The following is a 21,042-nucleotide window of genomic DNA, read 5'->3' on the forward strand; positions in this document are numbered from 1 at the left end:
TGACTCTCAACTCTTTTAATTGGGTAAGTAAACATTATCAAACGTCTTTTGAGAGATTATGTATTAGCTTCTAGTCAGAAAATTAATAAAGATAAAAGCAAGATTATCTTTCTTAACATTAATGAACTGGAACAAGACTTCCTATGTACATGTTTATCCTTTATAAAAGGAAGTGTGTTTGACACCTATTTGTGTTTCCCTATATTTCTTGGAGGCAATAAAAAAACCTATGGAATGCTATGGTGGATAGATTCAACAAGGTTTTGGAAGGCTAGAAAAGGAGGCTTTTGTTGACTAGGACATTGGTCCTCCTAAAATTTTTCCTCCATGCTATCCCTATCATCTTCTTTTCATTATTGATTACCCCCAAAAGAATTCTCGAAAATCAATACTAAAATGTATATCTCTAGAAAGGCACAAGGGACCACTTCAAGAACCCCTTAATCTCCTAGTAAAACATTCGTTCTAGCAATGAGGGAGGACTACGAAAGATATAACATAACGAAAATGCTTCCTACAGCAATCTATGAAAGGAAATGTATAGAAAATACAATCTAGATAATTTCAAAAAAGAAATAATGCATTGAAATACAATCACATAACACAAAAATTGATCCTAGGAAAAAAATTTCAAGGAAAATCATGGTAGGAAAGATCTCAATGTCTTTTTAATTAATAGACAATAATAAGATTACAATACAATCCAAGAACAGTCACCCTCATGCATCACAACTATGTCTAGAGAGTTTTTGGAAACATAACACCACCTAGAAATACATTATGAAACCTACATCTCAAGCACCAAATAAATAGAAGCAATGAATGAAACCACCAATTATGTATGGAAGCCATAGCCTAGAACCAGCCCAAATATGGTATCCTAATTCTTTGTCAAAATCCAATACCCAAATCCTAAGATGAGTACACAAGCTAAAATAGCATATTCCTTACACTTATGATAATCTATCATAACTTTGTCATTGTTTTCTCAACAACTTGGGTGCTCCATTTTAGCTCCAATATCTCTATTCAAAGATGGTATATGACTCATCACAACATGTGTCAAAAGTTGTTCAACAAATCAAGTAAACAATGTAACCCCACTCTTGCATGCTCTTGCATACATCACAGAATCTCTTACACCTCTTACATATTCTTACATTGTCATTGATACTCTTACAAATCTTGTACGTGAAAAGACTCTCTTATATGCATCATATCAATGCATACACATGGAAAAATGGCTACGTCATAGTAAGGTGCCCTTTTCAATGAGAGCTCACAAATTAATAAATAAATCAAACATTAGAATTGCAAATTGTGTGACAAACTTATCCCAACAATCTTGGTATCAAGGATCTTCGACTTTTCAACCAAGCCCTTCTAGAAACGTTAGTTTGGAGGGTCATTACTAATAAGCATATTGCATGGACCTATATCTTCAAGGGCCAATCCACTAAACATGCTTTCTTGTAATCATCTTTAAAGAGAAAATGGATACGAATGAAGGAAATTAAGAATCTAATTGCTAGACACAATTTTTGGATTGCCCAAAATGATAGAATCGCGTCCATTTAGGATAATTAATGGTTTGCAAACAAACATCTCTATGCTAATCCTATTTTTGATAATATATCTACCTAACTTAGCAATAGGTGAGGATTTAGGGAGAACAAATACTAGGGAGAAATGGTGGAGATTCTTAGATTATCCAAGATTTAAATAACTCTCCCGAAAATTGTGGATATTATGTAGATTGTAGGGGATGGCATCTACTTTGTTCAAGAAGGATATAGCAAGCTAGTTGAGTTCAAAAAATATATTGGTTCTAACTTTTCATGAGGTAGAATATGGAATTCTAAAGCATGGCCGAGGCTAAATTCCTACTACAACTTAAGAGGAAAGGCGGCCAAAAAAGAAGAAAGCGTTCATTATTTGAAACTGCTTCTTAGTTTCAACCTAAAAAGGGTTATTGGAATATCTTTCAAAGATCATTTTGAGTCTTGATAATGCCCAATCATACTCAACACTCTCCAAGATCTCTAGCATTTAACACTAGCCATGATTGGGCGGAAGATTCAGCTAGAAAGAAACAACAAAATCTTCAATAGTAGGGAAAGAATCAAGACCAATTATGGGAGGAGGCGGTTGTGGCTTTCTCTTAGAGTTGCATTCTCCAAATGAAACTCAAAGTCAAAGACAACAATCAATTGAAGGTATCCATTATTATAAAACCTGTGTCTTTCAAGGAGAAGAGCTATTCTTAGAAATTAAAATGGAGATGTGTTAGCCTTTGGTACTTACTTCCCCAAAACCAACACCAACCATGCTTAGGAAGCAAAAGGATTGGTAATGGGTCTCAAACTTGGAGTACAAAATTGTGTGTGCAATTTAACTATGAAGGGAAAGTCAATCATTTTCACCAATAGCCTTAAAGGTGGAAATATTTCCCATTGTTGGGATTAAGGTGTCTCAACCTTTGAGAGCCCTAGCATTAATTATTGGATTCTATTTGATGCATATTTCATTATATCCTAAGTTGCTAACTTAATAGATTGTCATATCACTATGGAACCCGTAAGGGAGGATATTCGTAAATACAAAGTGAGGAGAGCACAATAGAGTGCAACATGTCACTTGGTCACTCATTTGGAGAGAGGAGTTTGTAAAAACTTCTCACAGATGTGCTTTGGTGAAGTTGATGCCCACTTGGAAGAGTCAAGTAAATCTCATTGTAAAGGCTTAGAGCCTGAAAATGTATTGTAACCTTGTTGCTGAATAATACATTGGCTGTGTTTTAGAGTGTGGGGTTTTTTACCCAAAAGGGTTTTCCCACATATATTTGTGTTTTGTGTCTTGTCTCTTTTCTTCATGTTTTATGATTCTATTGCTTTGAATCTATATGAAGGAATGTTGTTGAAACTTCCTTGATCTGTAAAGATCTATAAATTGCAACCTCTTTCCTTCAAGGATTTAATTGTGGAGAATTAACTATGTCTGATTCCACTTTTATGGCATAGAAGTATGTGCTTGTATCAACATGTTGTAATCTATTTAAAGAAACATAAGATACTAGATGCACATACTAATCACAAATGGCTTTGAGGGATACCTTCATTTCCCTTCACCCACTGGAGAATCCAAGATATTATCCAAGAGGCTAGGACTCTTCTTCTAAGGTTTGTAAACTTCAGCCTTATTCACACTGAAAGAGAAGCAAATCATGCCTCCAATTGGTTAGCAAATCTAAGTCTCAAGGAAGGTCACTAGTCCCTAACTCTTGAAGACAATTGTAATAATAATAAGGAAATCTTTAGCGATTTTTTATAAATTGCTAAAGAGGATAAGGAAAGACGGCCTCACACCTCTTTTAACTCCTTTCATTTTGTCTTCATGAGTGCCTTTGGATTTATTTTCTTAATGGGTTTTACCCTTTCCTACCTACATTTCCTTCTTTTTCAACAATTTCCTTGCCACCATTACTCTCCCTTTCCTCACTAGCAAGTTTCATTTTCTAATTGGTTCCTCTAATCATTAGTGGGGAGTATTTTGTGGCAATTTCCTTTGGGTATAAAGTAGTTAAGAGCACTTTCATAAGTTTGATGGGAGCTTGCATTAGCAATTTCTATTGGTTATGCAATGGTTTTGACACTAGTTTGAGCTTGTTGGGAATCTCTTTAAGCAATTTCAATTGGCATTGCAATGATTTTGGCACTCAAATTTCTTTAGTTCATCCCCACTCAAGATATTTATTCAGTTGTTTGCCGCTTATGTTTGTTTTACATTGATTTTATTGACCTTTGAATTTATTCAATTTAGTTTGCCTATATTGTCAGGGCCCCTATCTTCTTACTCATCAGCATCTTCATGGTGATTCTTTGGGTGGCAATCAATGGTTCTTAAAGGAATCTTTGGCATTTTTCAACCACCTAGCACCCATATCATCCTTATCTCAGTAACACAAGGTGCTCTGGTTTTGTCTTGCTCCATTTTGGCCTTTTCTAACATTCTTCATGCTAAGCTGGTGTATAAGTATACTTATAATGTAGTGAAGGCCCTTTTCCCACGACCTCTACTCCTTCCTCAAGCTCCTCTTTCCAATGCTAACATGCTTGTATTGATAGTCACAATTTGGGTAGAAATCTCGCGCAATTATCTTCATCTCCTAATATACTCGACGATGCTCTAGATCCTCTCTTTTCTTCCAATTCAAAAGGAGAACATAAAGCAAATTTTATGGACCAATCCCCAAGCAAAAAAACCATGGATTTGTCCTCTTTACCATGGAAGCTCGTAATAATATTTCTCAGCCAGCATTTGCAAGCAATGTTCATCAATATCTTTTTCCCAACACAATTTCTCTAATTCAAAATCTTCGTGCTCTAGGGATGAATCTTGTTTGGGAGGCCAACATTGAAAGGATGAGTCTTCAAGAACTTTAACTCCTCTACCCAAGATCTTTTGAACAACAATAAAATTCATATTGTCCAAATCCAAACAAAAGTAGAAGGCAATCACCACATCATGGAAGATCAAGACCAAGTTATGTCACGCCCCCGAATTACTTATATAGGAAGAAGGGCTGCAAAATTAAGAAAAAACGACCTAGGGCTTAAGTGCAAACAACAAAGATGATCATGGGTCGACTTCTTTAGTTTATGAAATATACACCCTATGCTTGCCCAACCTCCATCTATAAGCAACTTGAAAAATAAACAAAACATTGTATGTCTTGTCTAAAGAGGCCGACCCCTTTATGGAAAAACGCCTCTCTTCTTGAGGTCGACCAAGGAATAACAAAGGAAAAGTTGTATCCCTTGGAAGATATATATATGCGTATATGAGGACAATTCATTCAATCGGAGGAGACAGATCAAAAAAACAAAAGAAAAGCAAAAATTCAAAGTATAGCAGCAGACACATAAAATGTGTTATAAGCAGCAGTTAATAAAGTCAGCAATTAAGCTAATTAGAGATCCTTCAGCAGCGATTAAGAAATGGATAGGGCAGCAATTGGTGGTGAAGAGGTGTCATTAAGGATTGAACCTGAAGAGGCAAGGTTAAGGAGGGTTATGTCCATTCTAAAGGAGCAGCCACGTCCAAAGGAGTTCTCTCTCCTCAAAGGGACATAAGACATAAAATAGGAAAACCCGCAATGGATGAAGGCATCAAGCATCGATCAAGGAAGAACATCTGACCTAAGTAAAATGTGGTTCATGCCATATAGCCATTGATTTGAACATTGAAATATATTTCTTTAAGTAAATAGATCGATATAATTGCACCACTCAAATTATATGTCTAATCTAATTCTACAAGTCTTGGAATAGGGAGATGCCTTCTAGATTCAGGTGCATCTCATCATATGTCTTATTCACAGACTATATTCTCTTCATTTGAGCCTTGTGCTATGTCACCTATTTTGATGGGAAATAATGCATATATGCATTTAATTGGGAAGGGATCTATTGATATTGGGGATGGCACCTTCAATGATGTTTTATGTGTACCTCATTTGTCAAACAATCTTCTTTACATCTATCAAATTACCTATGGTGGAGCAAGGAAGACTGTAGAATTCACCCAATTCAATTATCACTAGAAAACTTGGAGAATAGAAAGATCATTGCTATTAGGGTGGTTGATCATGCATCTCGATTGTATACCTTTTCAGATTTTGTTCTTGATGATGGCCTTGATCCTTTGGATGATGATTAGACTTCTAGCGTGAACAATGATTTTGAGAACTTTGGTTACTTGAACTTGGGTATTCTCGCATATGATTCATTTCTTGAGTCTTGCATTCCATCTAATATTGCATTTGATGATACTTGTGTTGCTACAATCATGGCTACTTGCGATTTAGTGCAACAAGATATACATTGTCTTCTAGATACAATGACGTGATGACTACTTGACAAACATTGCAGGTTTGTTTGTGGAGTCCTACCTTGCAAATTTGGGAGACACCATTGATCATATTCATCTTCTCTTTGATGGAGATGATTCTTCTTCAGTTGTTGTGAGGGAACACTCTGACCCTCTTCTTCATTCTTTGCATGATCGTTACTCACAATTTGACATGAGTGTAGCTACTTTGACACAACTTTTGGAGGAGGCATTGTTGATGTGTTTTTTAGACACCTCTAACACAGAATAAAATACCAAAGTATTTTACCCCCTCTTGAACAAAATCTTCCCAAATCCTAAACTACGTGATCAATTGGAAGACTCCAAGGTTCCTAATGTCGAGTCTCGATGTGTGGCTAAGCTCAATGGTTTGAAATGATAATGTTGGAATCACAAGGGGACTTAAGTTGTACATGAATGCTTGAATGTTTGAATGTTACTGGAACTTGGGACTAACTCATCTAACAAAGAAAGAACAAAAAGAAAGGGGGTTTAGAGAGTCTAATCTAATCCTAGGAATGTAGGATGTAGTGGATGACTTGGTGAGACTCTAATAGACTTTGCTTTGACATCAATGAACAACTCCACAAAGCTAGTGCAATCTTCTGAGGTAAATATATGACATGCAAATTACCACCAACAACATAGACACCATCAAGGCAATGCATATCAATGTGTGAATAGCAATTGAACTTAAGCTTGAATAAGGATTCCAGTTGACCACGCAAGGCAAGTTGATAATCAACAAACTACTAGTAGTATGGATATGCGAATTTCACCATTGAATGAATGAATGATTTTACTGACGTCCACGAGACTGATCAGTCTATGGGACCAAGAAAATCACAAACTCTAAACCCCCTAAATATATTTTTCCATGTTTGATCTCCTGCTATGAATCTTGACTAGAAAGCTAGCCGTTTGGTTGATCTTGTCCTCGTCAAATAACTGATGCATGTTGTCGGCCTTCAAAATGATCTCATACTGAGCCCAAATATCTTCATTCAGTCTCCACTGCTCCCATCCCACAAAACAAACAAGTTCTCTCTTCCCATACCTCCTTGGGCCTTTGCCACCTACCCGTTTCACACCTGAGATGATGCGAACCAGTCTTCAACTGTGCCACTAACAGCCTAGCTTTCCCTTTGATAACTGCCCCTATATATGCTTTATCTCCATGTTCCCCAGTTGGGTTGAACTCTTTAATGTAATACGCCTTTTTGCGCCCAATGTGGTTATTCCTCATGGCAGTTTGAAACTTTTCAATGACAAACTTCTTTATTTCCTTGTTGGTATTAAGACAATCGTGCAGATTGATATTCCATTTATTCAACCACTTTATGTTTTGTTTCATCCAAGTTTTCTTCCTACGGTTAAGCCCCACCGTTGGTTATCCATGTTTACAATCTTCTTTAGATAGCTTATTAACCCAGTTAATGCCGATGCCTCCAATGGAAAAGTACCTGCTTCCACCAAAAGGATTCCATATGGCACTGATGATTTAACTTTGAGATTGCTTGTGATTAGGTGTTTTTGAATTCTTTCTAACTATCTCCATCGACATTTTGACATGCTGCCTCCCCAAACTTCATAGCCATAGAGAACAACCGGTGTGACCAACAAACCAAAAAGAGTTTTTTTGGTTTTCCAATCTCATATTCAGCATTTCTGCACCTATTTTGAAGTAAATATGACGCTTTCCATCCTCCCTATATCCTTTTCGCTCTACAAGTCTCCCAACTAAGCTTATAGTGGAAGTCAATCACTAGATACTTGTATTCTTTCACAATTTCCAACGGATTGCCTTCAAAAAGAAAGGTAATTTGTTTTTCTTTCCTGTTAAAGAGAAAATCATGATCTTGGTTTTAGAAATGTTCACCTACATCCCAACCTCCATACAAAAGTACTCTAGAGCCCTTAAGTGGTCCCTCAAACAATGGGCCGTCTTAGAAATTAGGATAAGATCATCAGCATATTAAAGTAATTTCACCACATATGCTACAAGATGAACCCCTTCACCCTCCAAATTGTTTAACCATGTTTCAAGTTTATCAATGTATAAACCAAACAAAGTGGGGGATAGGGGGCACCCCTGCTCAACACCAATATCACTTCCAAAGCACTCGTACATTCCTTCCCTAGTTCTGATTTTTTCTCTAACTCTCTCGTATAACCTATGGACAACCGCTCTATATATGTCAGGGACACCCAAATCTTCCATTCTGTTCCATAACTTATCTCTAGGCACCGTGTCAAAGGCTTTTTTAAAGTCTACAAAACAACAATATGCCTCTTCCCCTTGATTGTCCCATATTTTCTCTATCAAATGTCAGAGAGTGATGCAATGATCGATGGTGGAATGTCTAGGTCTGAAACCAGCCAGACCTTTGGCCCTTATACCTTCAACTTTTGCCCAACTATTGATTCTACGCTCTACCATGCTCCCAAAAAGTTTGCCTAAAAGAGGATTGACCATGATAGTGCGGTAATTTGATGTGTTATCGGTATCCCCACTTTTAAAGAGAGGGATAACCACACTAGTTGTCCAATCCGATGGGAAACCATCTTGAATGACACTATTGAATATTCCCTTTATGTGAGGTGCAAGAAGCTAAGCTCCCCACTTTAAAAATTCAGCTTGAAGCCCATCAATATCACTTGCCTTACCATTTGCTAAACTCTTTATCCCCTATTTGATATCCTCTACCGTGAATAGATCCATCGATGTGTTCACTATGGGAGGAGAGTTCTTCTCGTGAATCCGTTGATAAAGAAGCTTTGCATAATCAAGCCATTAAGCACCCACTAAATCTTCCATTCATCTAATCAACATTAAAGCAAATGAGAAGTAGAAACCATGCAACTTGTTGAAACAACACATTTCACCATATCTTCAATGAAAAGAATATATTCGTTTACAAGTCTTAGCAACAATTTCTTCTTCTCCTACTCTAACTTCTAATTCTTAATTGCCTTGGAAACTATTCTTCTACTCTTTTAACATTAACCTTTACAAATGAGAGCACTGAGCTCTTCATAGAAGTCCCATTTACAATGAATGGCTCAGATTGATTCACAATCAATGGCCAAGATCGAAAGATAGAAACCCTAATTAGGGTTTGTTACAACCACCATTACATTGGCCAATGACAGATGAGGATAGGTAAGATGAATAATATTTGATGTAGCGCCACATGTCACTTGTTCCATCCTTGAATGAATGTTGACTTGGTACCCTTTGATTGAACGCATGGTGACTGGAATGCCACCTCAGCTTGCCTTGTAGACTTAATCAATTTGCCTTGAACATTCTTCATGATGTTTGGAATTCCTTGTGATCATGTCTTTGATTTGTCTTTCCCTCATTTGTTCACCATCATGGTGAAGCTTTCTTCATGTTTGAGCTAGTCCTCATCTTTGCTTTTGGAAATCCTTGTCTTGAAATCCTCTTGGAGCTGATCCCTCATCATTTGTTGCTTTGAAGTGTTGAGCCCTTGTTATCCCTGCAAGTTGCATCCTCTTTCACCTCAAGCCTTGATCATCGTACTTCCCCTCCCAACAAAACAAACAAATATTGAATCAAACACCTATGGGATAAACCTTGTTTCAATCCTTGGTGGGAAATCGATCCTTGTAGGGACTTTTAACACCTTAGCACAAAATTCACATCAATTTGCAACTTTTTCATCATTTTTCACTCACAATTTCTAAGGCAAAGTGGAAAATTGACCTCAGAATGACAAATTGACACGCAAAAGCGACTTGACACTTGAGATCATTTCCTTGCGACTTTGAAAACCTTTTGCATTCTGATGGACACCCTCTCATAAGCAAAGGCTAAAACTAGGAAACTACTAATAAACCAAGACAATCTAAGCAAAACAACTACCCTAAAGGGCAAAAAAGTGGGGGTCCCCATTTGCAATGGGGCGATGAGTGAAAACGTCACAACAGGCATCTTTCTCTTTAGAGGAGAAACTTGAGTCTTTGGATCTTGCTCTACATTCATCTCTAGATTTTGAATTGTCTTTTTCAGCAATGCGGCCTAGAACACCTAATTTGGAAGTGGCAATTTTCAGCATCGACATGAGGAAACTTGAGCATTTTTCAAAGACCATGCGTCTTGAGATTTCTTCCTACATATTCCTTTTAGAATTGGGGTGACTTTATATAGAAACATTTAGTTTTGTTTCTTTCTAAGGGGAAGAACATTGTTCGACGATCGTGGACGATCTTCAACATCCAATTTTGAGCAACTACCATTGGTACATTTTCTCCATTTGTGAGAGATTATTTGTAAATGGTACCTTACATGGCCTAATTGTTGGGAGCCATCTTTGCATCCTTTGCATTTTTTTATGTTCTCCCTAAGTTGCACTTAAGGGGCGTATTGGCATGAACAAGGGTGTTTCCTATCCATTTTCCCCCTTTGTAGTGTGAACAAGGTACATTATCTAACTAGTTTCTAGTTAGGACCTTTTCACACATGTTTACTTAGTCAGATAGGAATCTTTCTAGAAGGCCTTAGGTGTCATGTAATCTTATCCTATCTTATCACTAGTTGTCACATGTCACAGGATTAAGACACTTGTCATCATCATAGTTAGTCCTATCTCTCAACCTTGTCTATATAAACAACGTCTCATATGTACATTTCATTGTACTGCATAGATTGCATATGCACATCATTGATCATATTGATCTAATATATTTTGCATCCATTATTGCAAATTTATGCCCTTGTTTTCTCTTTTGTAGAAAGTTATTTTGGTTTTTGCAAGTGATCTTGGGAGCTTGAGTCCTTGAGTGACTTACACTAACTCCAAGCGTATGGGTCCCTTAGTGTGTGATTTTACATGATGTCAGTTGTTTCTATGCAACATCCCTCTATTGCATGATGCCATACCATGAACACAATGCGATATGTTTCATGCATGCAACATCCTTGTTGATGTCTCTTCCTTTTAGGAACATTTTGTCCCCTTTTTATTCCTTAAAATGATTTCCATCCTACATTTTTATGCAATTATTTTAAGGAAAGGCTCTTATTTGAGGACACTTCACTTTTATGCTCCTTGAAGCATTTTCCCCTTGTGGTGTTGGTTTTTGCTATGTTGTTTAAAACATTGGTAGCATAGGAACCACCTCACATAATATACATTGGTATCTTGTGGATCTTCATATGTCCTACCTCTTTTGGACACTCTTCATGGTCACCCTACAACCCAATTTGTAGTTCCTATGATTCATGACAATATCATATGGTTGTAAGCATAACACAACTTGCTAGCTCTAGAACCGTAACTTAGCATTCTTAAGAGTACAACATTGCTAAAAAACGACCCTCTATTTATTTTTCCTTTTCTCTCTCTTTCTCTCTTCTCACATGTTTTCTTTGTATTTGTGCGTATGTTTGTTTATGATGTATGTTTCTTTAGTGCATGATGTGTGTGTTGTTAAGTTTTATCATTTTGTTGACATATTTGTTTTGTACGTTTTATTGGTCTAACACTTATTTTGTGTAGTCTTGTATTATTATAACATTATTTCCAATATAATACTTTTTTCTAATGATTTTTTATATTTACAATAACTCCAAGCTTATGGGCCCCTTAGTGTGTGATTAGGTGATGTCGGTTGATTCAATGCAACATACCTCTATTGCATGATGCAATACCACGAGCACAGTGTGACATGTTTCATGCTTGCAACATCCTTGCTGATGTCTCTTACTTTTAGGCACATTTTGTCCCCTTTTTATTCCTTAAAACAATTTCCATCCTACATTTTTATGCAATTCATTTAAGGAGGGGCTCTTATTTGAGGAAACTTCACTTTTATGCTCCTTGAAGCATTTTCCCCTTGTGGTGTTGGTTTTTGCTATGTTGTTTTAAAGATTGGTAGCAGATGAACCACCTCACATAATATGCATTGGTATCTTGTGGGTCTTCATAAGTCCTATCTCTTTTCGACACTCTTCCATGGTCACCCTACAACCCAATTGTAGTTCCTATAATTCATGAAAGTATCATATGGTTGTTAGCATAACACAACTTGCTAGCTCTAGAACCAGACTTAACGTTATTATAACCTAGGTTAGTATATCTATACAACAAATTTTGTCTTTCCAAACATTGCGAATATCACAACCAAAATAGCCCATTGAAGGTTCTTATAGTCCCTCATTATTTTCATCTGAGATTAAGGGTTGGTATTTACTATTTATAACCTGTGTGCTAAAATGATTTCATGTAGAAAGTATTTGCATTGGTGGGCAGCTCCTCTTTAATCTTCTCTCAACAACTTATATGCGTTATGTAGCTCTGTTGATCTACTGCTATTAGGCAGAATCAAAGCCAACCCACATATGTGGTCCCATGGAAACATCTAAACAATAATTAAAGCATGAACATATAATGTGGGTTGACTGAGACGAATCTGTTTTAACAAAATGTTAAAAATGAGCGATCAGGGAAGAACACGCTTAAATCTTGAACAAAAATACAACAATTTCGTCAGTTTTAGCTAAGGGAACCTTATGATAATATGAATTTACATGCAAACAGTACAACGTATTGAAATCCAGAAATACAGGTAAAACATCACCTCCACGAAGAATTCTTACTAGCCCTTATTAGCAAGATGGACAAGGTTCAATTATCGGTGGGCACAATACCCTTCTTCATATTAATGTGGAATGCAGTGTTATAACCATAATTTCCTGGAACTTACACTCTAGTGTAACCACCAGAAAACATGGCTACAATTACCACATTCAGGGTCTTGAACTAGAATTTCCTCCTGACAACCATCAAAATTCGTGAACTCTGTCAGGGTGATGTCACAATAGAAGCAGTCGCCTTATTAACATAGGCGCTTCCTCAGCCTCCGCTCTCTTGTTCTATAACTAAAAATATTTTAAAAACCTCTTCCTACAAACTTCTTGAAATTAATTACAAGATAGAGACAATAATGTAAGAACTGAGAGTAAATTGGTCAAAAATAACATAACTCCATGCTAACAAAATCAGGAACGGAACACATAACAATGCCGATGATGAGTCATGGATGACAATTCTAGCGTATGTTTCGAAAAAAAACACAGCGACGGTCAAACCGCTGCGATATTTGGCAATTACAATCCGAAACTACAGCAAAGGATCCCACATTTTTCCAAATTCAAAAACAACATTCGTAGTGAAATTGTGCGAAAGAAACGAAGTGAACTCACTGGGCGACCTCGAGAGGCGAGAGAACGTTAGAAGGGCGGAGATTGGAGCAGAGCCAGTGAAGGATGGGGTGCGCTTCTTCGTATTGAAACGGCCATTCGAAAGAATCGGGATCGAGATGTTCGTAGTCTGCAAACCCTAATTCTGCCAGCAGATTGCACAAACTCGCCCCGCTCATTTTTTAATTTGCTTTGCATTCACTCCTCCCCTGGCTTCGGCTTTTTTCCGCAGATGTGGCCCGACAGGTGCTCCGTCGTTTAATTTGTTTTTTTAAACAAACCGCTCTTTAATTTCGAATTCTCGCTATTTCTAAACCGCTATAGAAAACCTCTTTTTCTTCGTCAGCGGTTTCTCGTCAAATTTGACGGGGATCCTATATAACGGCCGGCTGTATATAAATTATGGATAAAAGGGGTTGACGCAAATACTTATTAAAGGGTTTAGTTGAATAAAAAAATCAAGGTGTGATTGGGACTTTTGGTTTGGTTTATAAATTTGGAAAAACAAATTTGCTTAGTTTTTATATATTTTGATGTTTGAGATGAAGGTTTAATGTGTTTGTTGATTTATAAATGTTAGAATATCTTATAAAATAGGTTGAAGATGTCTATTGAAGTACACTTATTTTATGAATGTATTTGTAACTATCTCGTGAAGAATAATTCAAAGAAATAGAAGATGGCAAAACTACTATCTTCAAGCATTTATGAGGAGAGATAATGTTGAGACACTCATGTCTAGCAAAATTATAAAATAATGCATGTAACAACAATGGCTAATATTCAAGTGGCATGCAAAGACATGTGATAGGTATGCAACTTACACAACATGGTTGATTATCACTCTAAGAAAACACTTTCAAGAAAAAACTCAATCACCAAATCTCAAATCAATTGTATTCCAATAACACCTATGATTACAATATAGCTTCCAAGCTCAAGCCTTCATAGGAGATCACACAAATCAATATAGTGTTGGAGATATTTTGAGAGCATAACATTACCTACAAAATATTTTGATAGTACATCCAACTTGATCACTCAATTTGTAGACATGAATAAAACCACAAACTATGAATGGATTCTAAACATGTGCTCAAAACCATTAGGTAATTTAATGATTAATGTTCATGCACAAAATGCAACACACAAACCAAGATTAGTTCGTTGATAGCAACCTATAAACTCGAAATGGATAGAGGCTTGCAATCCATGGCTTTAACATCAAGTTGGAGGTTTAAATTTAGCAAATAGTGGTGTTTCTTATGGAAGGATTCTTTTGATTGTGGTTTTGTTTAAATTTGATATGATTCTACGATTCTAGCAAAATGAGGGTTTTGATTTTTTCTCTTTGTAGTAAGGTGTTTGTTTAATCCATATAATATCATATATTTTAGCACCTTAGGGAAACCCTCCTTTCTCTTGAAGAACAAAAAGTGAAGGACATCTTACCCACCTCAATAATTGGCCCTAAGTTTCCTAGCCTAAATATAGGCTTAGTGGTTTTCTTCCCAAGTTTGACACCTTTGGCACCTAGGAGATGACCCATCCTTAGGGACTTAGGACTCATAGCTCAAATCACCAACAACAAAAATAGAGAGGATTGCACATGAGAAAATCTTGTCACATAAGTAAGCATAAAAATACCTTTTTACAAGAAATTGTCACAGAAACTTCTGAGTTAGAGATATGGTCCTAATGTGGAATCTCATTTCTCCCTCATTCCTTCTTCTTTTTCTTTCTAGTTGCTTCTAAATGAATTGAATTATTAAAAGAGACATTTTCTATGTTTGAAACATTTAATTTGGACGAGTGCATGAATTATTGTGAGTAATTTTGGGGAATTTTCTATTTTATACCGTTATCATGTCCATTTTTTTATGGATTGAACGAATTGTGGATTTTTATGATGGATTTGGGGTGTTGGGCACCTAAAGACCAAAAGGGTATTTTTATTTATTATTTTATTTTTCTTTTGAATTTTTATGAGTTCTTGAAGCTATTCTAGTGGAGGACTCACTATGCACCTAGTGTTTGATGAAATTGGATAAATATTTAAAAGTTGATGCTTTGTGTGTCTCGGCATTGGAGTTGACCACAATCGATTTGTAATTGATTATGATGATTATGCTTGAGTAAGCCAAATGTATGCATGAATCTTCTTTTGGGTTTAAAATGAATCAAATGTGTGTTAGACACATCTTGGAGGGTGTTGTAGATCCCTCATGTTGCCATCCAATCTCATGTGCCTTGTTGTGACATTTATGGTCTCGTTAGAGATCTCTTGGAGAATCTCATAAAGTGTTGTAAATGTTTTGAAGTGTCATTTTTTGTGTCTTTACATGTTTTAGCTTAGGATAGGAGTTTAGGATGTTAGCAAGGTCATTACACACTTCCCCATCCTCTCCTTTTGTGTGTTGATAGCATCTAGTATCCACAGAAGTTATTCTTCTTCCTTCTTCCCCAAGTATTTCTAGTATTTTCACATTTTTAGAGCTTCATGGGTAGATTTAGTATAGTCCAACACACTTGTGATGTCATGGTGACCAATCCCTACCTTTGGGTGGCTCACTGGTGAGGATAGATGTGAAGTCTACAGGATGAAAACACAAGTGCTAATCTGTAAGTGACACTACCACTCGGATTGGACATTAGCATGCCCGAAGGACACTAGTGTTTCATGCTAGTGTCCATGTAGCATGCTAGTGTTCCAGTTAGTTTCCAAAGTCTACCTGGGGCACTAGTGTCCTCAATTATTTATCAACAAGGTTTCCAGAGCTTCAAACAGGTGAAACTTGTTCACCAAAGTTGTTCGTTAGGTCTTAAAGTATTTGGGGAACCTGTGAGGGGTTACATTTATATATCCAGTGTATGTTTGTGGTTTCAATTGCATTGGCTGGTGTTCCCTTGTCCATAGGAGGCCAACCATCACACCGAGGACCAAGGATGTGGTTAAGATCATCTTATGACACCTTTTAAAGTCTTGTGAAGTATTGTAAGAGTTGAAATAACCTTTTATCATCCCTAAGGTTTCCCAATACTTCCCCTATGGTTGGTTGTTATTTAGCTACCTTAGTATTCTACTTGTGCATCGTAGAGTTGTGATAGTATGTTGTATGTTTACAGTTTGAGCTAACGAACTCCTACATATGTTGAGGGTGTTTGTGTTTGATTTGGTCAACAACTTTGGATTTGGATTGGAGGTTGATGATTCCCTCATCCCATATTTGTGTCATATTGAAAGAGGACACGATTGTGGTGTGGATGATCATCATTGAGGAGTCGTTCTTCCTTTCTCTCTCTATTCTACCATTTCACTGTGGTGAGTGGTTCCATATTGCTAGCCTTTCATTATTGTCACCTTGCTTTTTCAATGGTATGGTCTTGCATAGTAGTACCTAAGTGTTGTGGTGTCCCTTGTAACACTTATGTGCATGTTATCATGCAAGTGTGACATGTTGTGTTGTATCTTTGGTGTTGAAGTTGTTAAGTTCTTCTAGAATGTTTTGAAAAAAAAATCGTTCCAAGTTTCTTGCCTTGTTTCCTCTGGTGTTTCTTGGTGGTGCATTACAAATAGTCTTACTCACCCATGCAAATCGGGTGAGTAGCCAATGATATAAATGATTTGGCAACTTGAACTACCGTTACTTGCAATAGCTCGGTCAAAAGGACATAGTTTCAATATTTCCTTCTATTTGGTTTTCTGATGGAGTTTACCAAGGATGCATTCTTGAAAAGCATCTTGAGGAGAAATATGACAAATGCAAACAATACAGGAATACACAACCATTGGATTTGGTACATAATAACTTGACAAGACCATTTTCTCAACCATATTTCAATAAGGATAGATATGCCAACATTTATTGGTGACTTTTTTAAGTACACTTGGGTTTAATTTCTCAAACAAAAATTTGAGGTCTTTCAACATTTTTCCCATTTCAAAGTTTTTGAAGAGAAATAATTTGGGAAGTTCTTTAAGATACTACGAAGAGATATGGGGATGAATATGTTGAAAATCACTTTGAATAATTTTTTAATTCATAAGGGATCCACGTGCAGAACATTGTTCCATACAAACCTCAACATAATGGTGTAGAATGCAATAACAAGTCCCTAAAGGATCTATGGAAAATTGTATGATACACTCCAAATCTTTGGTACATCAATATTGGATGGAGGCTATTTACTATGTATGTTAGATCCAAAACCAAGTTCTTCATAAAGTTGTAAATGGGGTAACTCCTTTTCAAGCTCAGATTGATAAAAAACCCACAGTTAAGCACTTTGGAGTGCTTGGTTCTCTAGCATGGGCCACATTCCAATAGAGAAACACAAGGTTATGGAACTGCAAAAGAAATCATTACATATTTTTGGGGTACCCTTATGATTTCAAAGGCTACAATATTTTCCATCCCACAACTCATGAGTTGTTCATCGAGAGGAGTGTTCATTTTCAGGAGAGCCCTTTGTTAATCTTAGAGGATCCAGTTAATACTGAGAGGGGGGGTGAATCAGTATTAACAACAATTTCAAACTTAAAACTTGAACTTACAAAACTTCACCAAATCAATCATAAACCAGCAATAAACACTTTACAATTACCGGTAATCACTGATAACCAACTGTTAAACCAGTTTATTAGAACTGCTCATTAAGTGTTCATCAACATGCGTAAATTGAAAGTAAAACATAACAACACATAAAAACATTCACCATATGAACACCATGTTTTTCACGTGGAAACCCAAATAGGGAAAAACCACGGTGGGAATTGGTACCCACAAAAATTGTGCACTCTTTCAGAATGTGCCCTATTAGGAGCCTAGCCTGGTCAGAAGCTTACAAAGATGCCCTATTAGGAGTCACCTGATTAAGGGATTTAGATGATGAGCCATGTTAGGAGCTTTGACCTGTTAGGAACAACCTCGCAAGAGGATTTAACACTCAGATGTTGAGCTACTTGGTTAAGGGATTTACAATGAAAGGCCTATTAGGACCTACCTGGTTAAGGCATTTTGTTGTTGTAACTGTTAGGATAACAACAACAAATGATCTGGTTATATCACTTAATTTCTTGCTTGATCAGATCTAATTCTTGCTCCAAATCTGCTACACTTTGGCAGATCTCATACTCTGGTTTGGCTTCACACTCTTCTCAAAACCACCGACGCAACAAATATCAACTATACTGACATAAATAACCTTTACAAGTTAGTCGGTTACAAAACCCCAAGACTTACAACATAGATCATCATAGATCTTTGCAACTCATTACAGACCATCATAGATCATCATATGGATCATTACAATCAATTACAACTATTGAATGATCATCGTATCTCGATCTGATACAAATTCAAACCCTTAGAACACTTAGCTAAGCAGTTTGCATATTCCCAAGAAATTCGCTCTTCAAACGCACCAAAACATTATTCAAATACTTCACATGGTTTCAACCACATCATCACCAATAATGTGATCCACCACCGAACTCAAAATCATTACTGGTTAAGAGAATTCTTTACCAGTCCTTAAACCCTTCTTAAACCCTAGCAAAAATACAACAAAAATCATAAACATGATTTTCGGTAACCAAAACATGATACGGTTCCGGTCAGATACATATTAAAATGATACAAACTCACATTCCAAAACGCAACACTTCAATCATCACCAATCGCCAGATCTAATCAAAACATTTCCTCATTTACTGGTTAAGGTCCTAATTCCCAGTTCATTGTCTTCAATACTGGTAAGGCATTTCCAGTAGACCAAAAAGACTTAGATGACAAAATACAACATAGTAAACATCAATTGCCATCAATGACAACATAAATAATTGATCAAAGTCATCCAATCATGCAATCTCAATCTCTTCATCACAATGTCATCACGAACAATCCTTTACCGATTCAGTCATCATTCTTTGTCTGCATCAGTTATGCCAATCATACCAACATTCTCCCTCTTTGGCATTGATGGCAACACCAACATAAACATCAACTAAAATCATGTTGCTTAGTTATGAGTTGCACTTCACTCTTCTGTCGGTTCTTCTCTTCTCTTCTTCATTTCTTCTCCCCCTTTCTGTTAAACATCTTCTCCTCCTTAGGCTAATATATTTATTCTCCCCCTTTGACAACAATGCCAAAGGTACATATGCATCACCGGTCATCAAATTTGTTGCTTCTATCTTCAACATCTGTGCAAATCTCATTTGAGTCTCTCCCCTTGCGGAGTAGCCATCATTTCATCAATCCATAGTGAAAAGTTTTCAATAAGCATGTTGGATTGATGCATCTCCTACATCCTAGTTTTCCTTGTGTAGGGGTCTGACCCCTAATTTACCTTTGAGGTACTCAAAGGTAGTCTTCGGCAATGGTTTTGTGAAAATGTCTGCTAGCTACTCTTTGCTTGTCACATACTCCATTCTGACTTGTCTTTCCTGTACTCTCTCCCTTAGAAAGTGATATTTGAATTCTATGTGTTTAGTTCTTGCATGTAATACAAGACTTTTTGAAATATTAATTGCACTTGTATTGTCACAATATATAGTCACTGTTTCAGACATATCAAGTTTAAAACCTTCTAACACATGTCTCATCTAGATTGCATGTGTGTAATTCATTGTTGTTGCAACATACTCTGCCTTTGTTGTTGACTGTGAAACACGAGTTTGCTTCTTACTTGTCCAAGCAACCAATCTACCTCCGAAAAGAAAAGCTCCACCAGTAGTGCTTTTTTGGTCATCAACATTGCCTGCCCAATCTACATCAGTAAACACTTCCAAAGAAAATTTATTTTTATAAGGATACCATAAGCCATAATCTATTGTGTGTTTCAAGTACTAGAATATCCTTTTCACCGCTACCAAGTGAGTCTCCTAGGGATCCTTCTGAAATCTAGCAACCAAACCAACAACAAGTGCAATATCATGCCTACTGTGAACAACATAATCCAACTTACCAATCATGGACCTGTATTATTTTTCATCAACAGAGGGTGAATCATCCTATTTAGACAATTTATAACCTATCACCATTGGAGTACCAATCGGTTTACAATCCTCCATGCCAAATGTTTTCAACACTTCCTTTACATACTTACTCTAACAGATAAATATTCCACCATCCAATTGTTGGACCTGCAATCTAATAAAAAAATTAATCTCACCAATAAGAGACATCTCAAATTCTTTCTTCATCTCCTCAGCAAAAGCCATACATAAATCATCATCACCTCCAAAAATTATATCATCTACAAATGCTTCAACTATCAACACTCTATCTCCATCAGTCTTAAGATATATCTTGTTGTCCTCCCTGGTACGCTGGAATCCTATCTTGATCAGGTGTGCATGCAATCTTTCAAACCATGCTCTCGGTGTCTGCTTCAATCCATACAGTGCATTATGTAACTTGCAAACCATATCTTTATCCTCAGACAAAGCAAATCCATCTGGTTGTTCTATGTATACTTCTTCCTCAAGGATGCCATTAAGAAAAGCACATTTAACATCCATCTAGTAAACCTTAAATCCTTTAAATGCAGCATAAGCAAGTAACATTCTTACTCCTTCCAATCTTGCTAGTGGTGCAAAGGTTTCTCCATAATCTTCTCCTTCTTCTTGTGTGTAGCCTCTGCATGCTAACCTTGCTTTATTCCTCACAACCCTGCCTTCTTCATTCAACTTGTTTATGAAGACCAATTTAGTGCCAATCACATTCTTGTCTTCTGGTCTAGGAATAAGTGTCCACATCTTGTTCTTCTCTATCTGATCCAATTCCTCATTCATAGCATTAATCCAATCATCGTCCTTCAATGCATATCTTACTGTTTTAGGCTCAATAGTAGAAATAATATAGGAGTTTTCTCTGATTTTCCTTCTTGTTTGTACACCA

General features: G+C 36.7%; 1 protein-coding gene across 2 annotated transcripts in view; it reads right to left on the reverse strand.

Moving 5' to 3' along the window:
* The window catches only part of LOC131061086 (AUGMIN subunit 3), a 242,100-nt gene extending 228,627 nt beyond the window's left edge, over positions 1-13,473 (reverse strand). The window contains exon 1 of one of the 2 annotated variants that reach the window (XM_057994597.2): positions 13,142-13,473. In XM_057994597.2, the coding sequence (XP_057850580.2) occupies positions 13,142-13,317 (176 nt within the window). In that variant the 5' untranslated portion in view covers positions 13,318-13,473. The remainder of the gene's footprint in view (positions 1-13,141) is intronic. The other variant, XM_057994598.2, reaches the window with a different exon arrangement.
* Between the last annotated feature and the right edge of the window lie 7,569 nt (positions 13,474-21,042).

Source organism: Cryptomeria japonica, chromosome 4 (genome assembly GCF_030272615.1).
Source record: "Cryptomeria japonica chromosome 4, Sugi_1.0, whole genome shotgun sequence".
NCBI lineage: Eukaryota > Viridiplantae > Streptophyta > Pinopsida > Cupressales > Cupressaceae > Cryptomeria > Cryptomeria japonica.